The sequence below is a fragment of the Grampus griseus genome, assembly GCF_964374135.1.
Source record: "Grampus griseus genome assembly, chromosome: 19".
In the NCBI taxonomy this organism is placed as follows: Eukaryota; Metazoa; Chordata; class Mammalia; order Artiodactyla; family Delphinidae; genus Grampus; species Grampus griseus.
Window position 1 is genome coordinate 5,485,550 of NC_139013.1, and position 27,826 is coordinate 5,513,375.

Here is a 27,826-nt window from a genome sequence, read left to right on the forward strand (position 1 = left end):
TAAAGTATATGATAAAGGATACAGATGAACAGCTAAATGACAAAAATAGGGCGAGATGTGGGAGGGTCCCAAGCACAGGAGCTTCTGTCCCTGTGCTATGGTGTGTTACCCTCCCCATACCTGAATGTGTTCACCGATGTAGAAGCTCTCCAAAATTCCTACTACTGGGATTTTATGGAGGCTTCCTTACATAGGCATGATTAATTAGTAACTCCAGTTCTAGCCCCTCTCCCTTCTCTGGAAGATGGGGAGTGGGCTGAAAATTCCAAGTTTCTAATCATGGCTGGATCTCTCTGTTGACCAACCCCCATCCAGGAGCCCACCCAGAATCACATCAATAGAGTAAGAGATGCTCCACACACTCTTATGTAGAAATTTACAAGGGTTTCAGAAGCTCTGTGCCAGAAACTAGGGGCAGAGACCAATATGTCTATTTTCTACAATTTCACAAGGTCAAACAGTCAACCTCAAAAGGATACATCCTAAATGATTTTTTTTTTTTTTTTGCAGTACGCGGGCCTCTCACTGCTGTGGCCTCTCCCGTTGCGGAGCACAGGCTCCGGACGCGCAGGCTCAGCGGCCATGGCTCACGGGCCCAGGTGCTCCGTGGCATGTGGGATCTTCCTGGAATGGGGCACAAACCCGTGTCCCCTGCATCAGCAGGCGGACTCTCAACCACTGGGCCACCAGGGAGGCCCTATTTTTCTAATATTCTATAAATGACAAAATTATGGATACAAAAAGATCTGTGATGCCAAGGGTTAGTGTCAGGGAAAGGATGTGACTTATGAGGATGTAGCATGAGGGAGTTTGTGTTGACAAAGCATTCTAAATTTTTACTGGGGTGTTGGTTACAGGAACCTACATATGTGATGAAGTTTCTTAAGGAGATATATAAAAACCAAACAAAAACTACTACATGTTAAAACTGGTGCAGTCGAAATAAACCCTGTAGTTAACAGCACTGTAACAATTTCACTTTCCTCTATTTGACCTTATATAACCACACAGTAAACTGTGTGGTTATTATAAGATTTTACCTTTGGGAGTAGTGGGCTGAAGGGCATTTAGGAAATCTCTGGAATATTTTTTTTTGTGATTCTAAACTTACTTCAAAATTAAAAGTTATAAAAACATCACATTTATATTAATTTTATAAACCCCCTGATGGTACTTACAAACTTGGTTAAACACATCCAGATATGTTGTTATACTTAAGAAACGAGTACATTTTTCATTTTGAAGTACTTCAAATATTCTGAAATAACACAAACTTGGAACCAAAGAAATGCAAAAGTTAAATAATGAAAATTCAATCCATGTTGAGAGTAACTGCCACTATGTAAAATTTATAAGATCAATGACAAGGAAACTAGAAATATGGCTGAAGGTATCCTTCAGTTGCTTGTGAGGTGTAGTATCCCTTAAGACTTGTAACAGAATGCTCTCATTCATCATTTCCCCAAGGCTTCTTTCCTTCATTACGTTGTCTGATATTTTGTTAACGTCCACCATATAGAATGGGTTTCTGCACGGATTTCCTGGCAAATGATAAAGCAATATTTACTGCTGCAAACCCTGCTATATTCATTGCCACAGGAAAGTATTTCTCTAGTGATAACTGACATCTGTTGAGGTATTACTTCTGGGCAAAGGCTTTTCCACAATTATACTTCTACCAATTAGAAACATTCATTCATTCATGTTCTATGATGATCACATATGATAGGGTTTATTTCCACTGAAGGCTTTCCTAGTCTTTCACACTCATAGGCTTTATCTCAGTATATACTTTTTAGACATAGAATGTCCTAAAATATTTTCACCAAGGCTGATTGTATCCGAGTAGTTTTGTAAATTTTTTCATCAATATAAAATATGAGGTACTTGATCACTAAAGATAATACCACATTCTTTGCATTGTGATTCTTCTCTGCATACTATTATCTTGAGGGTCTACAACCGGCAACAGGCTTCCCCAAAGTGACTACCTGTGAATTCTCTTATGTTTATCAAGGACTGACAAGTGGGCAAAAGCTTTCTCACACTCACTGCATCCATAGGGCCTCTCTCCTGTATGTTTTCTTTGGTGAACACTGAGCCCTGACTTTGTGGTGAAGGTTTTCCCACATTCACTGCATTCATATGGCTTCTCTCCTGTGTGAATTCTCTGATGGGTAATGAGATCATTTTTGCACAAAGAGAATTTTCCACATTCAGTACATGCAAAGAAGTCTTTCCTGAGTGAAATCTCTCATGTCGTATAAGGCATGTCTTCTTCCTAAAGGCTTTACCACACTCGTTGCATTTGTACGGTTTCTCTCCAGTGTGAGTTTGCTGATGTGTACCAAGAGTACTCTTCACGGTGAATCCCTTGCCACATTCACTGCATATATATGGTTTCTCTCCAGTATGAGTTCGCAGATGTGCAACGAGCTTCCTTTTCGCGGATAAGCCTTTGCCACATTCATTGCATACATAGGGTTTCTCTCCTGTGTGAGTTCGCTGATGTACAATGAGATTGCCCTTCTGAATGAAGCCTTTTCCACAATCACTGCATACATAGGGTTTCTCTCCTGTGTGTGTTCGCTGATGTCCAATCAGCCGGGCCTTGGCTGGAAAGCCTTTTCCGCATTCACTGCACACGTAGGGTTTCTCTCCGGTATGAGTTCGCTCATGTACAATCAGTTGGCTCTTCACAGTGAAGCCTTTCCCACAGTCACTGCATATAAATGGCTTCTCTGCAATATGAGTTCGCTGATGTACAACGAGATCACCCTTCATGGTGAAGCCTTTTCCACATACACTACATACATAGGGTTTCTCTCCTGTATGAGTTCGCTGATGTCTGATGAGAGGGTTCTTCAAGGTGAAGCCTTTTCCACAATCATTGCATGTATAGGGTTTCTCTCCAGTATGAGTTCGCTGATGTGGAATAAGACTCTTCTTCAAGGTGAAACTTTTCCCACATTCACTGCATACAAAGGGTTTCTCACCAGTATGAGTTCGACAGTGTGCAATAAGACGCCTCTTCTCGATGAAGCCTTTTCCACATTCACTGCATATGTAAGGTTTCTCTCCTGTATGAGTTTTCTGATGTGTAGTGAGACTGAACTTTGTAGAGAAGGCTTTTCCACACAGACTGCATCCATGGGGCTTCTCCCCTGTATGAGTTCGCTGATGATAAATGAGCAGACACTTTGTGGTGAATGCTTTCCCACATTCACTACATGTGTAAGGTTTCTCTCCCATATGACTTTTCTGATGTTTATTGAACTGCGATTTCTTGAAGAAGGTTTTATTGCATTCAGTGCACTCATAATGTTTCAGTCCTGTATGAGTTCTTTGATGTTCAGTGAGCCGGGATTTTCTGGAGAAGGCTTTCCCACACAGACTGCATCCATGAGGTTTTTCTCTAGTATGAACTCTCTGATGATCAAAGAGCTGAGACATCTTGAAGAAGGCTTTCCCACACTCACTGCATACATGGGCTTTCTCTATGTTGTGAGTTCTCTGTTGCTTAGTAGACAGGGAGTTATTGCTGATGGGTTTTGCACTTACAGGAAATTTAATTTCAGTAAAAGATTGCTCATGGTTAGCATGGAGAAGGGATTTCCCATCTCCATTAAACTCAGCAGAGTTCTTTAAGTTACAGCTTCTCTTCTGGTTTTCAAAACTTATATTTGATTTTAAAGGTTTTTCAGTTAAGTCAAACATATCACAATTTTGCTTTAACAGGAAATGACTTTCGCTCTGATTAACAATATTTGCAAATGTATTATGTTCGCAGCATTGTTCCACAGTATTTTGAATTCTGTGATTTGTCAAGTGATGCTGCAGAAGGTCATCAACTTTCCTGATTTCTAGGAAAGAAGAGAACAAGGAATCATTCCGCAATCTCTCATAATCTTAATTTGGAAGAAAACTGTTTCAAAAATTGCCTTCATGTGAAGTAACTATTTACTGACAATTCTATGTGTGGTATAAAAGGAAATATATTTGGTCTTCCTCCACAGAGCTCCTAAAGGCTTGTAATTTCCTAAGTGTTTAGGATGCTAATGAGGTGACTTAGCATAGGGTTCCTACATAACCTCAGGATGGGACTGACCACCAGAAAGACTAAGTGATTAGAAGGTTGGAACTTTCAGCTCCACCCACTGGCCTCTGAGAAAGGAGAGAGAGCCTAGATATTAAAGCTCTATAAGAACTCTTAACAAAATTTGCTCAACCTTTGGATGAGTGAACACATCCAAGTGCCAGGAGGGTGGTGCACCCCAGTTCTGGGGAAAGAAGCTCCCACATTCAGGAATCCTTCAGACCTTGCCTTCTTGTACCTCTTCATTTCGGACCTTGTACCGCTTCACTTGGTTATAAACATAAGTAAATGTTTCTCAGTTCTCAGAGCCACCCTTGGAAATTAACTGAACCCAAGAAGCGGGTCATGGGAACCTCCAACTTACAACCAGTTGGTCAGAAGCACAGGTAACAATCTGGACTTGCAATTGACATCTGACATTGGGACAACCATGTGGGACTGAACCCTTAACTTGTAGAATCTGACACTATTTCCACATAGATAGTATCAGAAATGAGTCAAAATTTAGGACACCCAGGTTTAATTCTATGTACACACCACTGAAGCAAAGGAATAAAGAAGGCAATTGCAGTCTGTGAATCATGGTTAAAGGAGCAATGAATATGTAAGAGGTGGAGGAAATCAGGATATGTTCAAAGAAAAGACAAGGTTCCCTGATGGACTTAATGGGAGAAGCATGGAAGAGGTTAAGACTCAAGGATTATTCCACGAATTATGTGGTTTCAGCCACTGGGTAGGTGGAATGCCTCTTAATAATGTGAGGAATATTACTGAAGTCCAGAATAAGAGGAAAATCTAGCATGCATTGTGAAACAAAGTTTAAGATGACTATTACAGGGACTTCCTTGGGGGTGCAGTGGTTAAGAATCCACCTGCCAATGCAGGGAACATGGGTTCAAGTCCTGGTCTGGGAAGATCCGAATGCCACAAAGCAACTAAGCCCATGTGCCACAACTACTGAAGCGTGTGCCTATAGCCTCTGCTCCACAACAAAAGAGGCCCGTGCACTGCAGCGAAGAGTGGACCCCGCTTTCTGCAACTACAGAAAGCCCACACGCAGCAACGAAGACCCAACACAGCCAAAAATAAATAAATTAATTTAAAAAAAAAGATGACTATTACATACCCAAGTACTATATAAACACGAACAGGTTGAATATATAAATCTTTAAAAAGGTTTTATCTGAAAATAGCAATGTGGATATCATCAGTATACATTATTCAAAGATAGAGAACTGGATGAGACTGTGTTTAGAAACATGTAGAATAAAGGTGAAGGCACAGGGCCAAGGCTTTAGCCATTCCAACATGTAGAGTTTGGAATCCAATTAAGCCCACCTAAGAGAACCAAACATTGAGTATTGTGATCACGGGTCCCCTGAAGATCCAGGTATATAGAACAAAATACAATGATGAGTAAGATATGGATCCTCAGCATCTGATTTCGAGGTAAGTGTGACAGACTACTGAAAGACTGGTTATCATAGTCTAACATCTTGCCATCCTTCTTCATTCTGTAGACCACCATTCACCTAACTCTACCAAAGCACTAATTTGAATATTTTAGAATTTCTCTTATTGAAGTGTAGCTGATTTAAAATATTGTATTAGTTTCTGGTGTACAGCAAAGTCATTCATTTATACATACATAAATATATATATTTATATTCTTATCCATTATGGTTTACTACAGGATACTGAATATAATTCCCTGTGCTGTATTGTTTATTCAATTCTACATAAAATAGTTTGCATCTGCTAATCCCAACTAACCTCAAATTTAGAAGAAAGCTTCTGTAACCAAGATTCCAACTAATAGTCTAGCTGGAACATACCCTATGTTCCTATGTAAAAAGGGAACGTTGGTATGCAGTTACTCCATCCCTGCATCTTGCAAAGAAATGAGTGGCCATGACTGATGACTGGAAGATAACCTCTGAGTCCCTGATATGCTGCCTAATAAGAGTATCTTTTTAGACATGAGGTCTGAAGTCATAACATACAGTTTATACTAACAATGTGATTTGTGGTAGATGCCCGTTTTTTGTATGCCTGAGGCTTTGGACAACACTAACATTCTGATTCTGGGGTCTAGAGACAGCAGGCTTGGGTGAAATTCCCTGGTTGGCAACACTTCACACGTATTGTCAAACATTCAAACATCATTGCTGGGAAAATTCAGCACTGTTCACATGACTCCACTGGTAGAGGACAACCGGGAACCTTGTGTGCAGCCTCTCCTGGAGTCTTTCCCATGCACATTTGATCTTTGATGACTTTAATCTGTATCATTTTATTGTCACACACTGTAACCAAGAGTATAAAAGTATATCCCCCTCCCAAATAATGGCTACCTTCTATAAAGTAGGCAAAGTGATCCACTATAAAAATTGTATAATGCCACTCTTCTACTCAAAATCCTGTTCTCTCAAATTATTCAGAAAAGAATCAAGGTCTTGAATGGCCTTGATAGGCAGTTTGTGACCTATGTACCAAAACCCGCAGCTACTACCCTGTTACCCTTAACTCTAGTCATTTTCCCTCTTGTTCACTCCCTTCTACCCATGTAAGTTTCCCCAAAGTTCCTCAAACACATTCCAGATTCAGGTCTTTCAAATTCCCACTGTCTCACATTTGGAAAACTCCTCACCCAGGAAGATTACTCATATCCCTCATCTGTGTGCTCAAAGGCACCTTATCAGATTGCCACTCCCATTCCTAAAAGGGCAGTTCCAAGCCCCAACACCCACTCTTCCATTAGCTGCTTTAATTTTCCTTACAGCAATTTTTACACTAAGACATGTTAGTTACGCATTTGTTTATTATTCATTATAAAGTATTTCAATTTAGAACGTACTCTGTGTGAAGGGACAAGATATATATATTTTTCCTGTTTTGTATTGCTATTAGCTTCAAAACTATTATGCTATTAGGCTCTCGAAATGCAAGTTTTAAAGGAGTAAAACTAGCACATCAATTGCAGAAGGCAATCATATGTATGGAACATATTAAGAATACTTAGGGGACTTCCCTGGTGGTCCAGTGGTAAAGAATCCACCTTCCAATACAGGGGACGCAGGTTCGATCCATGGTCGGGGAACTAAGATCCCACATGCAACTAAGCCCACACACCACATCTACTGAGCTCAAGCGCCACAACTAGAGAGCATGCGTGCCACAAACTACAGAGCCCACACGCTCTGGAGCCCACGTGCCACAACCAGAGAAGAGAAAACCCGCACGCCACAACTAGAGAGAAGCCATGTGCCGCAATGAAAGATCCACATGCCTTAAGGAAAATCCTGCATGCCGCAGCTACGAACCAACGCAGCCAAAAAAAAAAAAAAAAAAAGAAGAGGACAAAAACTCTTTACTCTTTATAATCAAGATGATATCATATCACGGGATCATTGAAAGAGAAAGTGTAATCACATATGGCAGGAAATAGGGTTAACTGGGACTAAGTGTCATCAGAATATGACACGAAATTAATCAATTTTATTTCTACATTCTAGCAATGAATAATCTAAAAATGCAATCAAGAAACAATTCCGTTTACTATAATATATAAAAGAATACCAGTTTATTTAGGAATAAATTTAAGAAAGGAAATACCAAACTTATATTCTGAAAGTTAAAAAAACATTGTGGAAGACATTAAAGGCCTAATTAGATTTAAAAAGATTCAATGATCATGGAACAGAATGCTAAATATGGTTAAGATGGAATGACTCCCCAAATTGACACACAGTTCAATATAATCCCTATCAAAATCCCAGGCAAATTTTTTTTTCTGTAGAATTTCACAAGCTGATTCGAAAATTCAGATGGAAATTCAAAGGCTCCACAATACTCAAAATAGGCTTGAAAAAGTTGGAGGATTTACATTTTCCAATTTCAAAGCTTACTGCAAAGCTATAATAATAAAGGCTACTAGAAGGATATATACATATAAAATACTCCAAAACTGATGGTGGTGATGGTTGCACAACTATGTGAATATAATAAAACACCACTGAATTATATAACTTAAATGGATAAATTGTTTGATATTATATGAATTAAATCTAAATAAAACTGTTAAAAAATATAAAGTGAGAACAGAAGCTTTAGGAAAATAAATACAATGATAACATCTAAGAACTACAGGAGAATCTGAATTAGCAAAACTATGAAGGAAGTTATTTAAGGCAGACAGAAGTTATGACCTAGTTCTAACATGTAGCATGGTAAAAACATCTTTTCTAGCATCCAAGGTGGGGTTGGATGTTATGGTGGGAAATCATTATTTCCTAGCTGGGCAGGAAGAAGGTACAGTAGTAAGAAGAGTGATAAATTCAAAGTTCGGTCTTTCCAGAGAGGCCTGGAAAGTGGAATTTCACAGCAAGACAAGTGGTAACACAGAGATCCTGTGATGGTGAATGAAGAAGAGGGAGATTTGAAAATCCTAGGAAGAGGAAAACTATTTAAAGAAAAACAAGATGCATATGAAATAAACAGGGATCAGATCTCAAAAGAGAACAAAGTGATATATTTTCCTCTTAACTTCTACAAGGAAAAAGAGTTTTTACACTGGAAGAGAGGTACGTGGTAAGGCTGCTTATGTTTCCTCAGACACTATCACAGCTCTGACGCCTTCTCTCCTGACCAGAGTACGACTTCCGTGGCTGCCCACCTTGCTGGGTCTCACCCACTCACCTGGACAGATTCGACTGTGGCAGTCATCTTCTACTGGCCATCTTCCTCGTTCCAACCTGGAGACAACATCTGGTTTGCTGGCTTGATACCCTGTTCATGAAAAATGATAGAAGACTTAGACATACCGAACTGGGTTGGGATACGGCAGGAAGGGATAATGGTACATGGAGGGAATAAACAGGTTTCATATCTGTAACCTCAAGGCTTTTCTCTCAGGAGAGGGACTATTATACCCTGTAGTCTGGGGCAAGAGAAGGATCTGAGACTCGACCATTGCAGAGGAATGCAGTTAGTCTGAAGAGTTAAGAGGCTGAGAATGGAACGGCCACTGACGGGCACCCTCTGAGGGACCCAGGGGAGCCGTCCTCACCCACGGACAGCAGGTTGCTATAGTTCTCCAGCATCACATCCCGGCACAGGGCCTTCTGATCAGGGTCCAGGAGCTGCCACTCCTCCCATGTGAACTTCATAGCCACGTCGTCATGTCAGGGATTCCTGTCATAACATGGTCTTATTTAGCGAAGTGATGTCCTTTGGGTAATATGGAAAAATGTAAAGGAAATTATTCTGCTCACTTTTGCCATATGGGAAATTAGTGGGTTTTTTTCCTTCACACGGTGTGATAGAGTAAGAATGCTAGTAAGATATTACGTTACTGTGCAGTCTTCCATTCATTCAACTAAAGTTGAAAATTCAAAGAAGTTTCGGAAATGTACCGTTAATTCTTCTAGCTGATGTAAAAACATGTGCAATCTCTATATATGTGAGCATTTGTAAAGGAAAAACCCAGTTTCGTTTCCTTCCTGTGCAGTGAAAAACCCAGTTCTTCTCCACTGTGTGCTTCCTCCCTGCGAGTCTCCTTTATTACCCACACAGAACATTTCGTTTCTGACCCTTCTGGTCACCAAATGTGTGGAGACTTTTTCCCCAGAACAAGCAATTCTCTGCCCTACCAGCTGGGTATCCTATAATTTAAATCAATTCTGACACTATCTACCCAGAGATAGCGTCAGATCCCACAGGTTATGGGCTCAGTTCCGTAAGACTTCGCAACCCCCACTTCAGACACCAATCACAAATCCAGGTTGTCACCTGTGCTTCTGACCAGCCAGCTATAGATCAGAGGTTCCAATAACCCCCTCCTCGGGTTCAATTCACTTGCTAGAGGGGCTCACAGAACTCTGGAGAACTTATGTTTACCACTTTATTAAAGGCTATGATAAAGGATACGGGTGAATATCTAGATGGAAGAGATGTGTAGGGAAGGATATGTGGGAAGGGATGCCATGCTTCCACACCATCTTAGGGCACGTCCACATGTTCACCAACCCAGAAGTCCTCTGAACATCATAGTTTGGGGATTTCATGGAGTCTTCATCATGTAAGCATGATCAATCATTAACTCCATTTTCAACACTTCTCCCTTCTCAAGAGAACAGGGGGTGGGGATAAAAAAGACAAGCTTCTCACCATGGCTTGGTCATTCTGGTGACCAGCCCTCATCCAGTAGCCCACTCAGAGTCACCTTGCTAGAACAAAGTTACTCCTGTCACCCAGGAAATGACAAGAGTTTCAGGAGCCCTGTGTCAGGAACAGAGGTCAAAGGCCAATATTAAAACCAGAGATGTTCCTAGCATTCTAATCACTTAGGGAATCACAAGGGTTTTAGGAGCTCTGTGCTAGAAACAGGGGGCAGAGACCAATACATATTTTCTATTACCTCATAAGCATCTATTTACTAATACTGAACTCTATGATTCTTATAAGTATATGAATAATACAGATTCCTAAATTCACCATTAGCAGTTGAGCCAATACCAAAACCAGTAATGAAGAGATTCCAGATGCCAGAATCACAATACATGCTAATTTCAGTAGTTAATATATTAAATGAAAAAAAAGAAACGGTATAAAACATGTATAGAGCACAATAGGTTATTAGATGATCAAATCTGTAAAGAAATTATTCTTTAAAGAATATATATGGACACATATGGACACAGACTGATGCCTGTGTGTAGATTAGGCAGGATTAATATCATATTAGATAAAATGAAGAAACAGCTGTAGGAAACATGTTTTTACATTTATGAGAAGGACAGTTAGGGACTGCAGTTAACCTCACTCACCACATCACCTCTATGGAGAACCATCAAAGTCCTATGTGAACTTGAGACCCAGGTGAACTTGAGACCCATGTGCCATGAAACGTTAACATCCCTTGAGGAACTGCTCTGCTTTTGTAATAAGGAAGAACAAATCTGACTCCATATCAGATCTGTTCCTTTTACTTTAACCTCACTTTAACCGTCGTCCTCTGTTGCCTGTACTTAGTCATGCTGGCTCTGTACATTTTGTAAAAGAATGCTGCCTATAGCTTGAAATATACAAGAACATCCGTGACCTGACATGAACAGAGAATAACATTTGTCTTGTTCAAGGTTTACAAAAACATGGTGACCTGACCATGACCTGACTTACATGACAGCTGCAAGAACAAAGAATCCAACACCACCAAGAAGTGTGCAATAACTACCCAGGTCCCTCCCTCACCTTGCCTTTAAAAGGCTTTGCTGAAAGCCTTCAAGGAGTTCCAGACTTTTTAAGGCACGAGCCACCTGACTCCTGGCACAGTCAGGCAGTAAACCCTTCTCTGCTCCCAACTCCGACGTTTCAGTATTTGACCTCACTGTGCTTCAGGCACACGGTCTTGCATTCAGTATCAACCTTACCAACAATCTTCATCCATTTTTTCCTCTCCCAGCCTGTATTTACGTAATGTCAAATCTCATTTGCCCTCTACATGCAGCATATCCAGAACCTCACCAACTCTGAACCCTCCACACATGCTGCAGTCAACCATTCTCCCTGTCACCATGTTTTTTGCAATAGCCTGCTACAAGGCTTTCCTGTTTGCCGCCCTGCCCACTACTGTCTGCTTTCTACACAGAAGCCAAAAGGATTCCTTGAAAAATGTAAATTATTTCATGTCATTCCAGTACTCAAGAACTCCTCGTGTTTTTTTTTTAATTAATCAATTAATTAATTTATTTTGGGGTGCGTTGGGTCTTTGTTGCTGCATGCAGGCTTCCTCTAGTTGCGGCGAGCAGGGGCTATTCTTCCTTGTGGTGCGCGGGCTTCTCATTGCGGTGGCTTCTCTTGTTGTGGAGCATGGACTCTAGGCACGTGGGCTTCCGTAGTTGTGGCTTGTGGGCTCTAGAACGCAGGCTCAGTAGTTGTGGCGCACGGGTTTATTTGCTCCATGGCATGTGGGATCTTCCTGGACCAGGGCTCGGACCTGTGTCCCCTGCATTGGCAGGTGGATTCTTAACCACTGTACCACCAGGGAAGTCCTCTCCTCGTGTTTTCTCATCTTATTAGGGAGTAAAATCACGCTTCCTTGAAATGGAATACGTGACCAATCTTACCCCCACCCCCACCCCCACCCCGCCCCCACTGCTACTGCCTCTTTGGCCTTATACCCATCACTTTCCAGAAGGCACACTCTGCTCTGTCCACACAGGCTCCTTAATGCTTCTCAAACTCATTCGTGGCTCAGCCTTTTAAACCCGCTAGCCTCTCTACTTGGAAAACTCCTAACCCAGCAGCCTACTAACTTCCCGCATTTCTTGGCTCAGAGGCACCTTATCTGAGAGGTGTCCCCAGCCTAAAGAGGAGCCCCAGCACCTACTCGTCTGTTATGCTGACTAAAGTTTTGTTTCTTTAAGTTTTACAGAAATATAGTTGATATACAATGTTGTGCTAATTTCTTCTGTGTAGCAAAGTGATTCAGGTATACGTATATATTCTTATTCATGTTCTTTCGCATTATGGTTTATCACAGATATTGAATATAGTTCTCTGTGCTACACAGTAGGACCCTGTTGTTTACCCATTTCACATGTAATAGGTTACATATGCTAACCCCAATCTCCCATTCCATCCCTCCCCCACCACTCCTCCCCCTTGGCAACCACAAGTCTGTTCTCTATGTCTGTGAGTCTGTTTCTGCTTTGTAGATATGCTGATTTGTGTCGTATTTTAGATTTCACCTATAAGTGATATAATATGGTATTTGCCTTTCTCTTTGACTTACTTCACTTAGTATGATAATCTCTAGGTCCATCCACTTTGCTGCAAATAGCATTATTTCATTCTTTCTTTGTGGCTGAGTAGTATTCCACTGTGTATATGTACCACACCTTGTTTATTCATTCATCTCTCAATGGACATTTAGGTTGTTTCCATGTCCTAGCTATTGTGAACAGTGCTGCTATGAACATAGGAGTGCATGTATCTTTTTGAATTATAGTTTTGTCTGGATATATGCCCAGGAGTGGGATTGCTGTATCATATGGTGACTCTGTTTTTAGTTTTTTGAGGAACCTCCATACTGTTTTCCATAGTGGCTGCACCAATTTACACTCCCACCAATGGCATAGAAGGGTTCCCTTTTCTCCACACCTCCTCCAGCGTTTGTCATTTGTAGACATATTTTCTTTTTTCTTTTTTTTTTTTGGCCACCCCACAAGCTTGTGAGATCTTAGTTCCCCGACCAGGGATTGAACCCGGGGCCTTGGCGGTGAGAGCATGGAGTCCTAATCACTGGACTGCCAGGGAACTCCCTGTAGACTTTTTCAACATGGCCATTCTGACTGGTGTGAGGTGGTACCTAACTGTAGTTTTGATTTGCATTTCTCTAACAATTTATGTTACTTAATCTTTATCACAGCACTTTTCACCCATTAGATATATTATTTGCTTATTTTTATTCTTTTTTATCTCACACCACCAGCCCCCAAAACACTTGATTAATTTCTTGACTCCTTTCTCTTAGACTAAAAACTTGTGACCTATATGTATACTGTTTTTCACTGGTCTTACCTTCCAGCATACAACAGGCTATCAAAAAAACGTAGAGGAATGAATCAAAATATCAATGACACATATGGAACACATTAGGGAGAATTTAAGAAAGAGGGTGGAAATATATCTCTTTGTGAGCATGATGATGTCAATATCATGGAGTTCATGGACAGAAGAACTTTAACTGCCAAGTAGTTTGATTAGCTGGGATAAATGTCATCAGAATACAATGGAAAGAAAAATGAAAATTTTAGGGAAATGAAGACAGTAAGGTCTACAATCAACGAGAAGAAAGTTCAAAACTAATAAATACACAAAGGAATTAATTTGAAATAAGGAAGAATTATGATCAGGTTGAGACCGGAACTGAGAACGTAGGATGTTAAGATAACGTCTCTAGTTAAAAATTCATCATGAACAGCAGACGCATTTACGTAAGACAGCTCTGCAGATGGGGAACATATGAGGTAATGCCTGAATGGCCAGGCATTACTGCATAAGAGTAAGGGAGAATGTAAACTTATAGTGGTTTTCTGGGAGGGAAGATGATCCTGGGTCCTGGCAGTTATTCAGAACCCAGGAGAGCTGCCATCAACGTGAGTAAGTTATATAGGTCCCAAGTCTGTGGTGGAGCACACTGGGGAGAGATGAATTTGGGAGTCTTCTCCAGTGACCCTAAGGAGCTTAGCTTATGACAATGAAGAAAACTTTGAAGGTTAGAAGATCATTGGAGAAAATGGAAAACAAAACCTTTGGAGAACCTCAGAGTGGGGACAAGGCACAGTGAAGACCAGTTTACTTTTGGGGCCGGCAGCCAACATGGGGTGAATGTGACAAAGGAAATCAACATTACCAGTGGGACAGAAAGGTGCAGCAGCTAGAACACAGTGAGGAATTCAAAGTTTTCTCTTTGGAGAGAGGCCTTGGAAGGTGGAGTTTCATAGAAAAGGAGGTGGAAGTGTATGAAGAAGAAGGAAAAGATATGAGAATCCAGGGAAAAAGAAAACTATGTAAACAAAAATCAAGATGGGGGTAAAATAAAGAAGAAACAGATCCCGGAAAAGACAAGAGGCTTCCCTAAGAAGGGACATATTTTTCTCTAAACTCCTACAAAGAAAAAGAGGTCTGACATCGGGAGAGAGATGCACGGAGGCACTGCTCACCCAGCGTCCAACCCCCTCACAGCTGTGACTCTTCTCTGACCAACTATAGTGTGATTTCCACGCGTGTCACCTTGCTGGTCTCTCACTCACCTGAATGGGTTCGACAGTGGATTTCATCTTCCATCATCCATGGTTCTCCGTGATCCAAATTAGAGAGTACGTCTGGCTTTCTGGCTTGATAACCTATTCACCAGAAATGATAGAATATTTAGACCCAGTGAATTGGGCTTGGGGTCTGTGAAGACAGAATACTACAGCTGAGGACAAAACAATTTCACGACCTACAGAGTAAATGCTGTGCTCTCAGGAGAAGGGAGAATACCCATTTCTCATGGACCAGAGAGGGGACTGAAAATCTACCGCTTCAGAGCATCATAGACACTCCAGAGCTTTCAGAAGCCGAGAAAGGAAACACCACTGACTGGGGACCCTCTGAAGGGCACAGGGGAGCCGTCCTCACCCACAGACAGCAGGTTGCTATAGTTCTCCAGCATCACCTCTTGGTACAGGTCCTTCTGAGGAGGGGTCAGGAGCTGCCACTCCTCCCACGTGAAGTCCACAGTCACATCGTCAAACGTCAGGGTTTCCTATAGTAACAGTGGTGTTTAATGAAGTGATGTCCTTTTGATGATACGGAAGAAATGTTAAAAGTTTTTCTTCTCATTTCTACTTTATAAGCTGGATCTATATATCTAGGGGGTTGTTTTTGTTGTTGTTGTTTATTGATTGATTGATTGATTGGCTGCGTTGGGTCTTCACTGCTGTGCACGGGCTTCCTCTAGTTGCGGCGAGCAGGGGTTATTCTTCATTGCGGTGCGCGGGCTTCTCATTGCGGTGGCCTATCCTGTTGCAGAGCATGGGCTACAGGCACACGGGTCTCACAGTTGTGGCACGCGGGCTCAGTAGCTGTGGTGCACGGGCTTAGCTGCTCCACGGCATGTGGGATCTTCCCAGACCAGGGAACGAACCCGTGTCCCCTGCATTGGCAGGCGGATTGTTAACCACTGCGCCACCAGGGAAGCCCCGGGTTGTTTGTTTTTAACGCACAGGGAACAAGCAAAAGCCTAATAAAATACAAGGATCCAACTAAATATAATTGTGCAGTCAGTCATCCATCCATTTATCATTAGACGTTCTATAACGTATAAAAGTTAAACCTTCTTGTTAACCTAGAAACACTACATTCATATATATATACATATACATATATATATATATATATATATATGTATATATATATATATGACTAACACATAAGTCAATGAAATTGGGATGACTAAATCTTTATGGCCAGTTAATCAGCATCTTCTGGGAAGTGACTCAAGAAGCCAGAATTATAAGAAACTAAATGTTTAATAAGCATGTTTAAAGTGTATGAAGAAGAAACTTATTTTTTGATATGTGTACTTTGTTATGATTTCAGCCTTTAAATATATCCTTAAGTCAGCTGTGTAATGAACAAAAATAAAAGCAATATAAGAAAAAAGGTAGATTAAGAATCCAGATTTGAACATGGAAACCAAGAGTCAGTCACATTGCAAAGCCTGAGGAAACAGTTCCCATAGAACTGCTCTCGCTTCAGACACTGGCTGCAATTTCTGGGGTCCCCTGGATCACCCTCACTTCAGAAGCAGGCTACAAAGACACCCAGGGTCCCCAAGACACTCTTACATGCAATAATTAGCTAGAATGACTCAGACAACTAACAAACCCATTCGGGAACAAAGAAAAGAATAAAACAAACCAAAAGTCACCTGGGCCTGGATCATTTTTTTCCGTTCTCTAAAAACAGCTGGCAGTAAGAAGGCTCTGTCGCTGTGACTTCTGGATCTGCTCTAAATTTCTGTTCTGATACCTGTCTTCAATCAAGCATGTCCCCAGTAATGCTGATACCAAATCCTGTAACTTCTTCCTCCTTCTACTGATTCTTTTGCTCCTGGGGAGTCAGGACCTGTGGGTTGAGGAGAAAATTCAAGCTGAGGGTACATTTCCTCTGGGCCCAGATGCTAACGCTGCTCCTGGGCGCTCACCTTAGCCCAATGCCCACAGCACGGCCGAGTGTCCCATTTTTACCCCAGACGACTTTATTCCTCTGGCCAAAAAGGCTAAGATTCTGACTGTGGTGGGGTATTCCTTTATTCCGTGAAGTTGAAGTGGGTGACTGTCAAAGGAGTTGAAGGAGACTTCCCTGGTGGCGCAGTGGTTAAGAATCCACCTGCCAATGCAAGGGACGTGGCTTCGAGCCCTGGTCCAGGAAGATCCCACATGCCACAGAGCAACTAAGCCCGTGCACCACAACTACTGATCCTGCGCTCTAGAGCCTGCAAGCCACAACTACTGAGCCCACGTACCACAACTACTGAAGCCTGCGTGCCTAGACCCCGTGCTCCACAACAAGGGAAGCCACCGCAATGAGAAGCCCACGCACCGCAACGAAGAGTAGCCCCCGCTCGCTGCAACTAGAGAATGCCCGCGTGCAGCAATGAACACCCAATACAGCCAAAATAAATAAATTAATTTTAAAAAATAGTCTAAGATTAAAAAAAAAAAGGAGGTGAGAGAAACGAGATTCATTCCAGCAGCAGGCCTCAGGAGCAGGAGACTCTCAGGCAGCTCAGTTATACAAAAGGGAGCGTATGGGAGGAGAGGCGCTGGGCACTGCTTTCCTTTAAACCGTGTGCGCTCAGGAACCCCCTCAAGCGTTTTTATACACCCTGTGAGTACACACACTTCAGTTTGAAAACCAATGTACTGGGCAAACCAGAAGCACTGTCTTATACACAATAACGATAATATCTTAGGTTTTAAATACATTTTTTAAAGCACACAATATTGTAAATAAATTGGAAAGTGGGAAATTGAGTTGAGATGCTCTAAGACGCCTGTATTGTTAGAGAAGAGTGTAAAAGTACTAACATAAGAATTTGACAAAGAAAGCTTCCATACTGTATGTAATCTCTAGTGTCATGATGAAAACTAACAATTATCTTAAAGTATATAATTTCCATCCTAACAGAAGGGGGAAACAGAATAAGAAGAAATTCATTCAAAACATGGCAAAAAAGAGAATAAGGAATAGAGAACAAGTAGGGCAAATACCGTGCACTTATATGACTATTTTAAAACAAAACACTAAGAATTATATTAAGTATATTAAATCAACTATACTTCAATAAAACAAATTTTTAAAATGAATTATATTCAGTATAAACAGAACAAAGATTCCAGTTAATTACATCAAATACAAATGCCTCGAAACTGTCAGACTGGATTAAAATTTAAAACCCAGGACTTCACCAGCAGTCCAGTGGTTAAGACTCCACACTTCCAATACAGGGGGCCTGGGTTTGATTCCTGGTCAGGGAACTAAGATCCCACATGCTGTCCAGTGTGGCCAAAACAATAATAATAATAAAATAAAATAAAACCCAAGAACATGCTACTCTAGGTGACATGACTGAAACATAGTGATATGGACAGCTGGAGAATAAAAGGTTAGAAAAAGATAAACCATGGAAAGAGTAACCACAGATAATCTATATTCTCTGAAAAAATGCACCAGAAAGCCCAAAAATTACTACAGAGAAGAGAAACAAAGCTTACTAGTAAGAGGTTCAATTCACCACATTTTAAGAAATTTGCCATTTCTAGGTACCTAACAATATAGCCTTGAAACATATACAGCAAGGGAATTCCCTGGGAGTCCAGTGGTTAGGACTCCAGGCTTCCACTGCAGGGGGCACAGGATAAATCCCTGGTGGGAAAACTAAGTTTCCTGCACGCCATTAGGTGGCAGCCAAAAAAATTTTTTTTTCTAATTAAAAAAAAAGGAATGAATTATAAGCATTAGAAACTGGACAGAAAATTAAGGTTATATTCAGACAATATCATCCTTGACATGGAAAGAGAGATTCAAAGAATTATAATACTTACTTAAAATTTTTCACTCAGAAACCCCCAAGCAGATTTTCATATATATTGCTAGCTAGAACTGCACCACGTACCTAAGCTCATTTCGTACTAATTCAATCACTAGCAACGGGAACTGGAACCACCAGGATTAACTAAGACCAACCAGTATTGGGATATGGGTCACCCTGTCAGAAGGATGGATAATTAAACAAAACGGCGGTTCTGTTAGCAAAGAAGAAAGTGGGAACGCATGTCAGACAAAAAAGCAAGTGTCCACTGCCGCTGGTGAGAGCAAGCCTTGACAAACATTTTCTGCAAAGGTGAGACAGGCTGGGACCTGGAACACTTTGCTGCAGTGCTTGCAGCTGGACACACCTCTCCTCCAGCAACAAAATACAAAGAAACTATAAGGGACTAAAAATAACTTTGTATATGCACAGAGGAGTCAAATTCTGGACAACAAGATACAAAGAAATCAAAAAACCCAACCGCCACTTCTGAAGAACCAAGAGCAAAAGCAGGGGATCCGGAGCAAAAGCAGGTACTGCCATGCCCCTTGCACACAACACCACCTAAAGCACGGGCAAACCATCTAAGCCGTCCCTCCGGCCCAACCCCCGGACATACACTTACCCTCACCGCATATAAGGAACCAGATGCCCCCCTCCAACCCCACCTCAGACAGCGAACAAGCAAGGGAACCTCTTACTTGTTCTCGCTCCCCCCTGCTGCAGTAGGGACCACAATAAAGCCTGGCCTGAATTTCTTATCTGGCCTTTGATCAATTTCTATGGACCAAGGAGGCCAAGAGCCCTGGTCGGCAACAAAGGGATAGATACTATCCATTTCTGCTTTGAGGGTTCAGATCTGTCACGAGGACTCAATTCTGCCTTTGCAGTGCGAAAACAGCGATACACGATACACAACACATAGAGGAGGCTGGGTTAGTCCCTCGGTCTGCAGATAAAAGCCTAAAAAGCAGAAGGTTTAGAACTACACTACCGTCCCGGGCTGCACCACCTTCCTTCCCAGCCTACTAGGTTGGAATCTCAACGCAGCCACCAGCCAGGCCTCCTTGGGGACCAAAGCCTCAGCCCTCACAAGACTCTCTGTACCACAGACACTGACTACACCCTTCCTTATTAATCCGAAACCTGGGCCAGATACCCTCATATGATGACCATCCAGCCAGGCCCCAACATCTCTGAGCGCCATATTAACTCCCGTAATCTGAATCTCTTACCATCGTAAATACCACCTGCATCCTTTAGAAATAGAGTGAGCCGCAAAGACCCCCATATCAGGCCGGTCCGGTCACGATCGTTGATCTCTACAGATTTTTTTTTGTGGGGGGGGGCGCCGCGTGGCTTGCGGGATCTTAGTTCCCTGACCAGGGAGTGAACCCGGACCACTACAGTGAAAGCGCCGAATCCGCCAGGGAATTCCCTCTACAGATTCTTAATCGTTCTAACGAACAGCTCCCAAAGTACCCCAACGACAGGTACGCGCGTCACAAACGCTCCTGGTTCCTCTCAAATACCTCCACATCAGTGCTTCCCACCAGACCCTCAATAATTCCGTTAAGTCCACACTACACCATTCCACCCTGTGGACGACACGTCCACAGGGACAAACCTCCTATGGGACAAAACCACAAAACTTCAAGGAACAAATGCACACACTGACCCGATTTTCTCCAGTCCACAAGCAGAGCCTAAAACGTAACACTTCCACGAACCGCTTCTACTTCTGCCCCTGTCGCCCAGATTTTTCGTCGGTCTACGGCGGCCGAAGACGGTCTGAAGCATTTGAAGAAACGCGGACTGGATTTCTGGTATTACCTTGAAAGGCAATATGTCCGCGCCCAGCTCTCCGCGGCCCCACGGGGCGGCCATGTTGGGACACCTGACGTACAGAAGGCCAAGGGGCGGGTTTGGGGCCAGGAGCCCTGGATGGTCCGGGAGGTGAGAAGCCACTGAAATTATTTCATTACCTGTCACTTCAATTCTTCAGAAAATTAGCAGATTTTCAGAGACTCGAGGTTTGCGAGGCAAATATGGAGCTACCTAAACGGCGTTCGACGCACTGGGGAGACAAGTAACATCGCCGAGGCCTTTATTAAAAAAGGAGGGGGGCGGTTTTCGAAAAGGACCAAGGGTTCAGGTGTCGGTATAGCAGCAGAGAACGAACTCCTGGAATGAGAAACGGCAGTACATCCGGTAATCGGACATCCCCCCAAAAACTCTGGAGGAACATTTCTCGCAGGAAGCTGCTTTTAAGGACCGAATAAGATTTCGAGAAACTGGCACAGTGTGAAACAGGCCATCACGTTCAAGAGGAAAAGAGCGGCAGGGATGAAGCCTAAATTTTGATTGGGATTGGAGCCTCGGGGAAAGGCCACTTTAAAAATGAGGCCAGTAAAGGTCTGGAACCAATGAGAAAGGCACAACCAGAATGGAGTCCAAAAGTATTAAGGTCAATATCTATTTGGTCAAGACACTAAGATAATTCCATGGGGTTAGTTGTTTCAGCAAATTATGCTGGAAAAATTGTATACCTATTTGCAAAAACATAAATTAAGACCCATAACTCTAACCATATACAAAATTAACTCGAAATAGATCACAGACCTAAATTTAAGAGGTAGAAGAAGTAGGAAACTTAGAGACGCGAAGAGGAACCTAAGTTAGCCAAAGAGTTCTGTGACGAGACAAAGTATGAGCCATAAAAGGAAAAATAATAAATTGGACTTTATTAAAATTAAAAACTTTTGTATTTCTAAGCACAGCTTTAATAAAGTATTGAGTAGAGCCAGAGACTGGGAGAAAATATTGACACATTTAACATCTATTGATAAAGACTTGTATTCAGAATATATCAAGAGTTCTCAAAACTTAATAACAAAACAACTATCCAGTTACTTCTTGTGGGTTATGAAATTTTCTAAATATTGCATCGTGGTGATAGTGGCACAACTCTATGAACTTGCTAAATGTCACTGAGTTGTACGCTTACTACTGGTAAATGTTATATGTAAATTATGACCATAAAGCTGTTAAAATGAATTTCTGTTGTGTACAAAATTTATAGCATATGGATTTTTTTAAAGACATCAAATATAATTGCAAAATTATAAACTATCTAGGATTAAAAGTAAATGGAGATGTCTGGGACTTATAAGAAAAACAGTACAACAAATCTTGGAGTGAGAATTTCAATAATGAGAGGATCATAATAAAAAGTGAACATAGTTGAATATGTTATGTTTTTCAAGCATACCCCACTTTAATGCATACCTTTTATATGTGACTCAATTTACCATTCTACTAGTTCACCCATGATATTATTACAGCCACTTAATATTAATTATATAGAGATATACAAAACATTTTATAACATGGAAATGTTTATGAGAATGTAAGTGATAAAATTAGATTACGTCTTTTTTTTTTTACAGCCTTGCCGAGATATAACTGACATAGATTATACCTATTTTAAATAAATTTTTATTTGGGGGAAATTTTAGATTTACACGAAAGTGACAAAGTACTACAAAGAGTGCACATATACCTTCATTTGACTTCCTCTCATGCGAATATTTTATGTAACCATGGTACATTTGTCAAACTTAGAAATTAACATTGGTATGACACTCAACTAAATTACAGATTCTATTTGGATTTCACAAATTTTTCCACTACTGTCCTTTTTCTGTCTTAGGATTCAACCCAGGGAAGAATGCTGCCTTTAGACATCATGTTTCCTTGAATTGCTCTGTTCCATGACCATTCCTCAGTCTTTTTTTCATGTCCTCAATTATTTTGAGGAGTACTGATCAGGTATGTTGTATATTGACCTTCTTTTAGGTTGGTCTGTTTTCCTCATTAAACAGGGATTTATGCATTTTGGAAAAGACACCACGTATTTATGGGTATAGAATATCAAAATGACAACACTGATCTACTGGCAAAGGTATTATTTGCCAGGTTTCTCCACTGAAAATAGCAAAACAACTTCTGACCAAAAAGAACCATCATACAGGGCTCACACCAAGAGATTTCAAGACTTATAAACCTTTAGTAGTATTGGTGAAAGGACACATAGATCAATGGAACAGAGCAAAGATCCCAGAAAAAGACCCACATGAGCCAAGTATACTCAAGCGTTTGACAGATATACAAAGGTTATTCAATGGAGAAATATAGACTTTTTCAGCAGATGCTGCTGGAACACTTGGAAGTCCACAGGCAAAAAACAAACAAAAACAAAGAGAAAAAAAATCTTAAAAGACTCTCCTTATAGACAGGTGCAAAAATCCTCTTTTGCAACCCAGAACTCATTGTTTAGTATGAGTTTTGGTACAGGGAAGAAGGGACATGATACCTAAAACAGATTCAAGTGATGGGGGTGTATTGATAAACATAAAGATTGCTTCCAGGACTATAGAGCTGATAATTTCCCTTATATATTAAGTTTTAAAATTATCAGCTATATCGAGTTCATACTCTAATGTTGACATGAAACAAAGATGGCTTCTTTTTTTAGGCTTTTATCTTGAGAACACAGTGTCAGGATTTTAAAAAGGTATTGGCATATCCCAATGATCTGTACTGTTCTAGGGTGTGATAGCTTAGGAGTGAATATGATTTGAACTTAATACATTTTTAGAGGGTGTCAAACTCTGAAGCGGGGAAATCTATCTCCTGACCCTAAACATTGTCCTAAAGTAAACTGCTTGAGGAAATTGGATCCCAAAGATTACAGGTGGAGAATTTTGAAGTGTGTCTGTATTCTACTGGAGATCAAAGAAGCTCAACTAAAAGAATTGTGTGGCTTGAGCAAAACTTCTTTTTTGAAAGGGCTATCTCATCTTGAAGATTATGACTTTGGAGGAACTAAGGTGATTGGCAGTGGAAAGAATCAGAACATGTGAAATTCCTTAAAAACTTATTGACTTAAATAATTTTGCCTATGTTACACATAATAAAAAAAAAACCTTGGGCTTCCCTGGTGGCGCAGTGGTTGAGAGTCCGCCTGCCTATGCAGGGGACACGGGTTCGTGCCCCGGTCCGGGAAGATCCCACATGCTGCGGAGCGGCTGGGCCCGTGAGCCATGGCCGCTGAGCCTGCGTGTCCAGAGCCTGTGCTCCACAATGGGAGAGGCCACAACAGTGAAAGGCCTGCGTACCGCAAAAAAAAAAAAAAAAAAAAAAAACCTTTACACTTTGTTCAGAAAAAAAAAAAAAAAAAGAATCTCAACACATTCATCCTATAAGTCCTATACTTGGTAAAGGACTTGTATCCAGAACATAGAAAGAATTCTGAGAAGTCAACAAGAAACTCCTATTTCAAAAATAGGCAAACCTTGAACAGACACTTGATCAAAGATAACAGATGGCAAACAAGCATATGAAAAGATGGTCTGCATCATTTGTTGTTAGGGAGATGCAAATTAAAACAGCAATGTGAATAATGCTAATGATTTTTAAAAAGCAGCAGTGTGATACAAATACCCAGGTATTAGACTTGCTGAAATCCAAAAACTGAAAATATGAAATGCTGGTGATAAGATGGAGTAACAGGAATTTCGATTATTTGCCAGAGACAATGCAGAAGAAATACAGCCATGTTAGACGATAGGCAGATTCTTGAATGTATGTTCGTACAGATGATCCCAAGTTTTAGAAAGGTAGCCTGAAAAAAAGTTTTTTTTAATGAGATGGCTCTCACTGAGGAGTAGAAATCAGGAAAATTGTTGTTCTTACTTGTGTCAAAGAAATCTGAAAGGAAATATCCAAGACTAAACTTTGCAGTAATATGAACAGAAATCCTGTCTTTATTCCTATACACACCACTTGACCACAGTGAATTATTCTGATTTTTGTGCAGGCAATGATAAGAGTGTATGTAGGAGACAATTTTTTTTTTTTTTTTTTTTTTTTTTGCCGTATGCGGGCCTCTCACCGTTGTGGCCTCTCCCGCTGCAGAGCACAGGCTCCGGACGCGCAGGCTCAGCGGTCATGGCTCACGGGCCCAGCCGCTCCACGGCATGCGGGATCTTCCCGGACCGGTGCACGAACCCGTGTCCCCTGCATCGGCAGGCGGACTCTCAACAACTGCGCCGCCAGGGAAGCCTGAGAAAAATTTTTAATAAGAACTTTGAGAAAGGACTTGGACTGGACACCTGAAAAGAAATGTTTCCAGCATCCAAAGGTCAAGTCTCTAAACACCACTAGCCTGGGACTATGGGTCTCAAAACTTCCAGATTCCTGTGCTCTCAAACACAGACAAACTCTGCACTCCCTACACAACACTGACCTCAAATTCAATCTGAAATTTACCACAGACATTCTTGCCCATTGACACTCCTCCTCCAATTCCAGGCTTCTCCAGATCATGAGCTGGACGTTAAATTGCTAACCTAGGGGAGAGGCAGTGCTCATTGGTTTCACACCTTCCATCCAGTTTTCAATTACCGAGTCTTGCAGACCTAACATATGGACCCTAAACCCTGACCAACAAGACCTTCGATCATTAATCTCTACAGGTTAAGCCTCAATCAAAGGCCCCATCACTAACGCCCAGATTCCTCAGTGACTGAAGCCAAATAAAACCCCAAATGCCGTCACTGACACACATTCCCTCTTCACTGACCCCACAGGCCCCTCACTGGGGATCCTTGCCCAGAATCAGGCCCAGCAGATATTGAGTCTCTGAAGACTCCTCCAGTAGTTGCCAAAGGCTGAACCTGGTCCAAAACCATTTCTGATTTTGATGCGCTCTCCCCGCAATGCCTCCTTGGCTGTTGCTAGGGACACTGAGGGCTCCTGTTCAGTTCCAGAAGACTTGCACAGGTTCTATGAGGACACACAGCACTGTGACCTCCTAGAGGTTCTGGCGCTTCCAACAGGAGTGGCCATAAAAGCTGCTAAGACTGCTGGGTGAGAAGACATGGAAATGTCTTCTGGGCACCCCAGTGCCTTCCTCTCTTTGCAAGAGATAGTCTCAGTCACAGAGCTAATTTAAGTTTTCAGAGGCCAGAACAAATCCAAGGCCAACGTGGTGTGAGATGCATTCTAGTCATCACTTTGGGCAAAAGTGACAAGATGATGGTGACCTTGTGCAGTTAGGCAGGAACACCTTGGGTACTACCAGTTTGCCTGGAGTCTTATTACGGACAGAGCCCAAACTTGCTCTGCTTGCCGCAGGTCAGTCCAATAAATCGGAAGATGACCTGTTGAGGCAAGGAGTAACGACTTTAATCGGAAAGCCAGCCGACCGAGATGGCAGACTAGTGTCTCAGAAAAACCATCTTCCCTCAGTATGAATGTGGGCTCCGCTTACACAGAGGAAGGGAAGGAGAAGGGACCCACTGCGATACCAGTCAATGGCTGAGTGGGACGGCTACCAGTCATGCACTAACAGCTACGCACCTGCCCCGCCTCTATTACAGTCTGATATTCTGTGGCAGAGAAGATGCCCAGAGTTTCTAGTTGGATCTAAGGTTGAATTTACTTGAAGTCTGTGTTGGGAAAAGCTACAGTCAGACTTCCTCCTGTCTTTCTCCTTTACTCTCACCCTGTTGCCACACACACACTTTCAACACTTCTGGTCACCAAATGTGTGGGTTTCCCACACACCAAGCAATTCCTGTCAGCTGGGTCCTACATTTTAACTCAATTCTAACACTATCTACTTGGAGATAGTGCCAGATCCCACCAGTTAAGAGCTCAGTCCCACAACTGCTCCCACCCCACCTCAGATACTAATCGCAAATAGCTGGTCCCCAAGTTACCTACAACTTGTCTGACTTGGCTCCAAATTGGAGGTTTGCATGATCCCCTTGTTGGGTTTGATTAATCTGCTAGAGTTTGATTAATCTCACAGAACTCAGGGAAACACTTATCTGTGTTTATTAGTTTATTAAAGGACACGATAAAGGACAGAAATGAACAACAACCTGAGGAGAAACAGAGTGAGATCTGGGAGTGTTCTAAGCACAGGAGCTTCTGTCCCCATAGAGCTGGGGGTGTGTTAACACTCCCTGTACTTCAATGTGTTCACCCTTCTGGAAGCTCTCCATAGCCCCTACTATTGTTGGGATTTTATGGAAGCTTCCTCACGTTAGGCATGATCAATTAGTAACTCCATTTCTAGCCCCTCTCCCCTCTCTGGAAGAGGGGAGTGAGCTGAAAATTCCAAGTCTTTTTTGGTGACAAGCACCCATCCAGGAGCCATTCATGAGCCCACCCAGAGTCCCATCAATAGAACAAGAGATGCTCCACATGCTCTTATCATGCAGCAATTTACAAGGGTTTCAGAAGCTCTGTGCCAGAAATCGGGGGAAGAGACCAATATGTCTATTTTCTACAATTTCACAAGCTCAAATAGTCAACCTCAAAATGATACATCCTAAACGATTCTATTTTTCTAATATTCTATAAATGATAAAATTATAGGATTAATGTCGGAGAAAGGATGTGACAATGAGGATGTAGCATGAGGGAGTTTGTGTTGACAAAGCATTCTGAATTTTCACTGGGGTGTTGGTTACAGGAACCTACATATGTGATAAAATTTAAGGCGGTATTTAAAAACCACATTAAAACTGGTGCAATAGAAATAAACCCTGTAGTTAACAGCAATGTAACAATTTCACTTTCCTCTATTTGATAGTAAACTGTGTGGTTATATAAGGTTTTACCTTTGGGAATAGTGGACTGAAGGTGATTTAGGAAATCTCTGGAATATTTCAGTTTTTGTGATTCTAAACTTACTTCAAAATTAAAAGTTATAAAAACATCACATTTATATTAATTTTATAACCCCCTGCTGTTACTTATAAACTTGGTTAAACACACCAAATATGTTGACTCATACTTAGGAAATGAATATATTGCTTCATTTTGAAGTACTTCAAATATTCTGAAATAACACTTAAACTTGGAACCAAAGAAATGCAAAAACTAATTAAATAATTGAACACTCCTGCACTGTATATATTAAAATTTAATCCATGATGAGAGTAACTGCCACTATGTAAAATTTATAAGATCAATGACAAGGCATCTAGAAATATGGCTGAAGGTAT

At 41.5% G+C, this 27,826-nt stretch overlaps 1 protein-coding gene across 2 annotated transcripts; it reads right to left on the reverse strand.

Moving 5' to 3' along the window:
• Window positions 1–24,810, reverse strand: ZNF615 (zinc finger protein 615). 2 transcript variants are annotated; one of them, XM_082676108.1, is made up of 6 exons: window positions 24,700–24,810; window positions 16,578–16,774; window positions 15,284–15,410; window positions 14,914–15,006; window positions 8,795–8,884; window positions 1–3,863 (listed from the first exon to the last, which is right to left on the reverse strand). In XM_082676108.1, exons 2-6 carry the CDS (start codon window positions 16,590–16,592, stop codon window positions 1,957–1,959), a joined length of 2,232 nt encoding a protein of 743 aa, XP_082532234.1. In that variant the 5' UTR covers window positions 16,593–16,774; window positions 24,700–24,810; the 3' UTR covers window positions 1–1,956. The 2 variants fall into 2 exon arrangements, with proteins under 2 accessions (XP_082532234.1, XP_082532233.1); XM_082676107.1 differs by lacking the exon at window positions 24,700–24,810 and adding an exon at window positions 20,422–20,503.
• Between the last annotated feature and the right edge of the window lie 3,016 nt (window positions 24,811–27,826).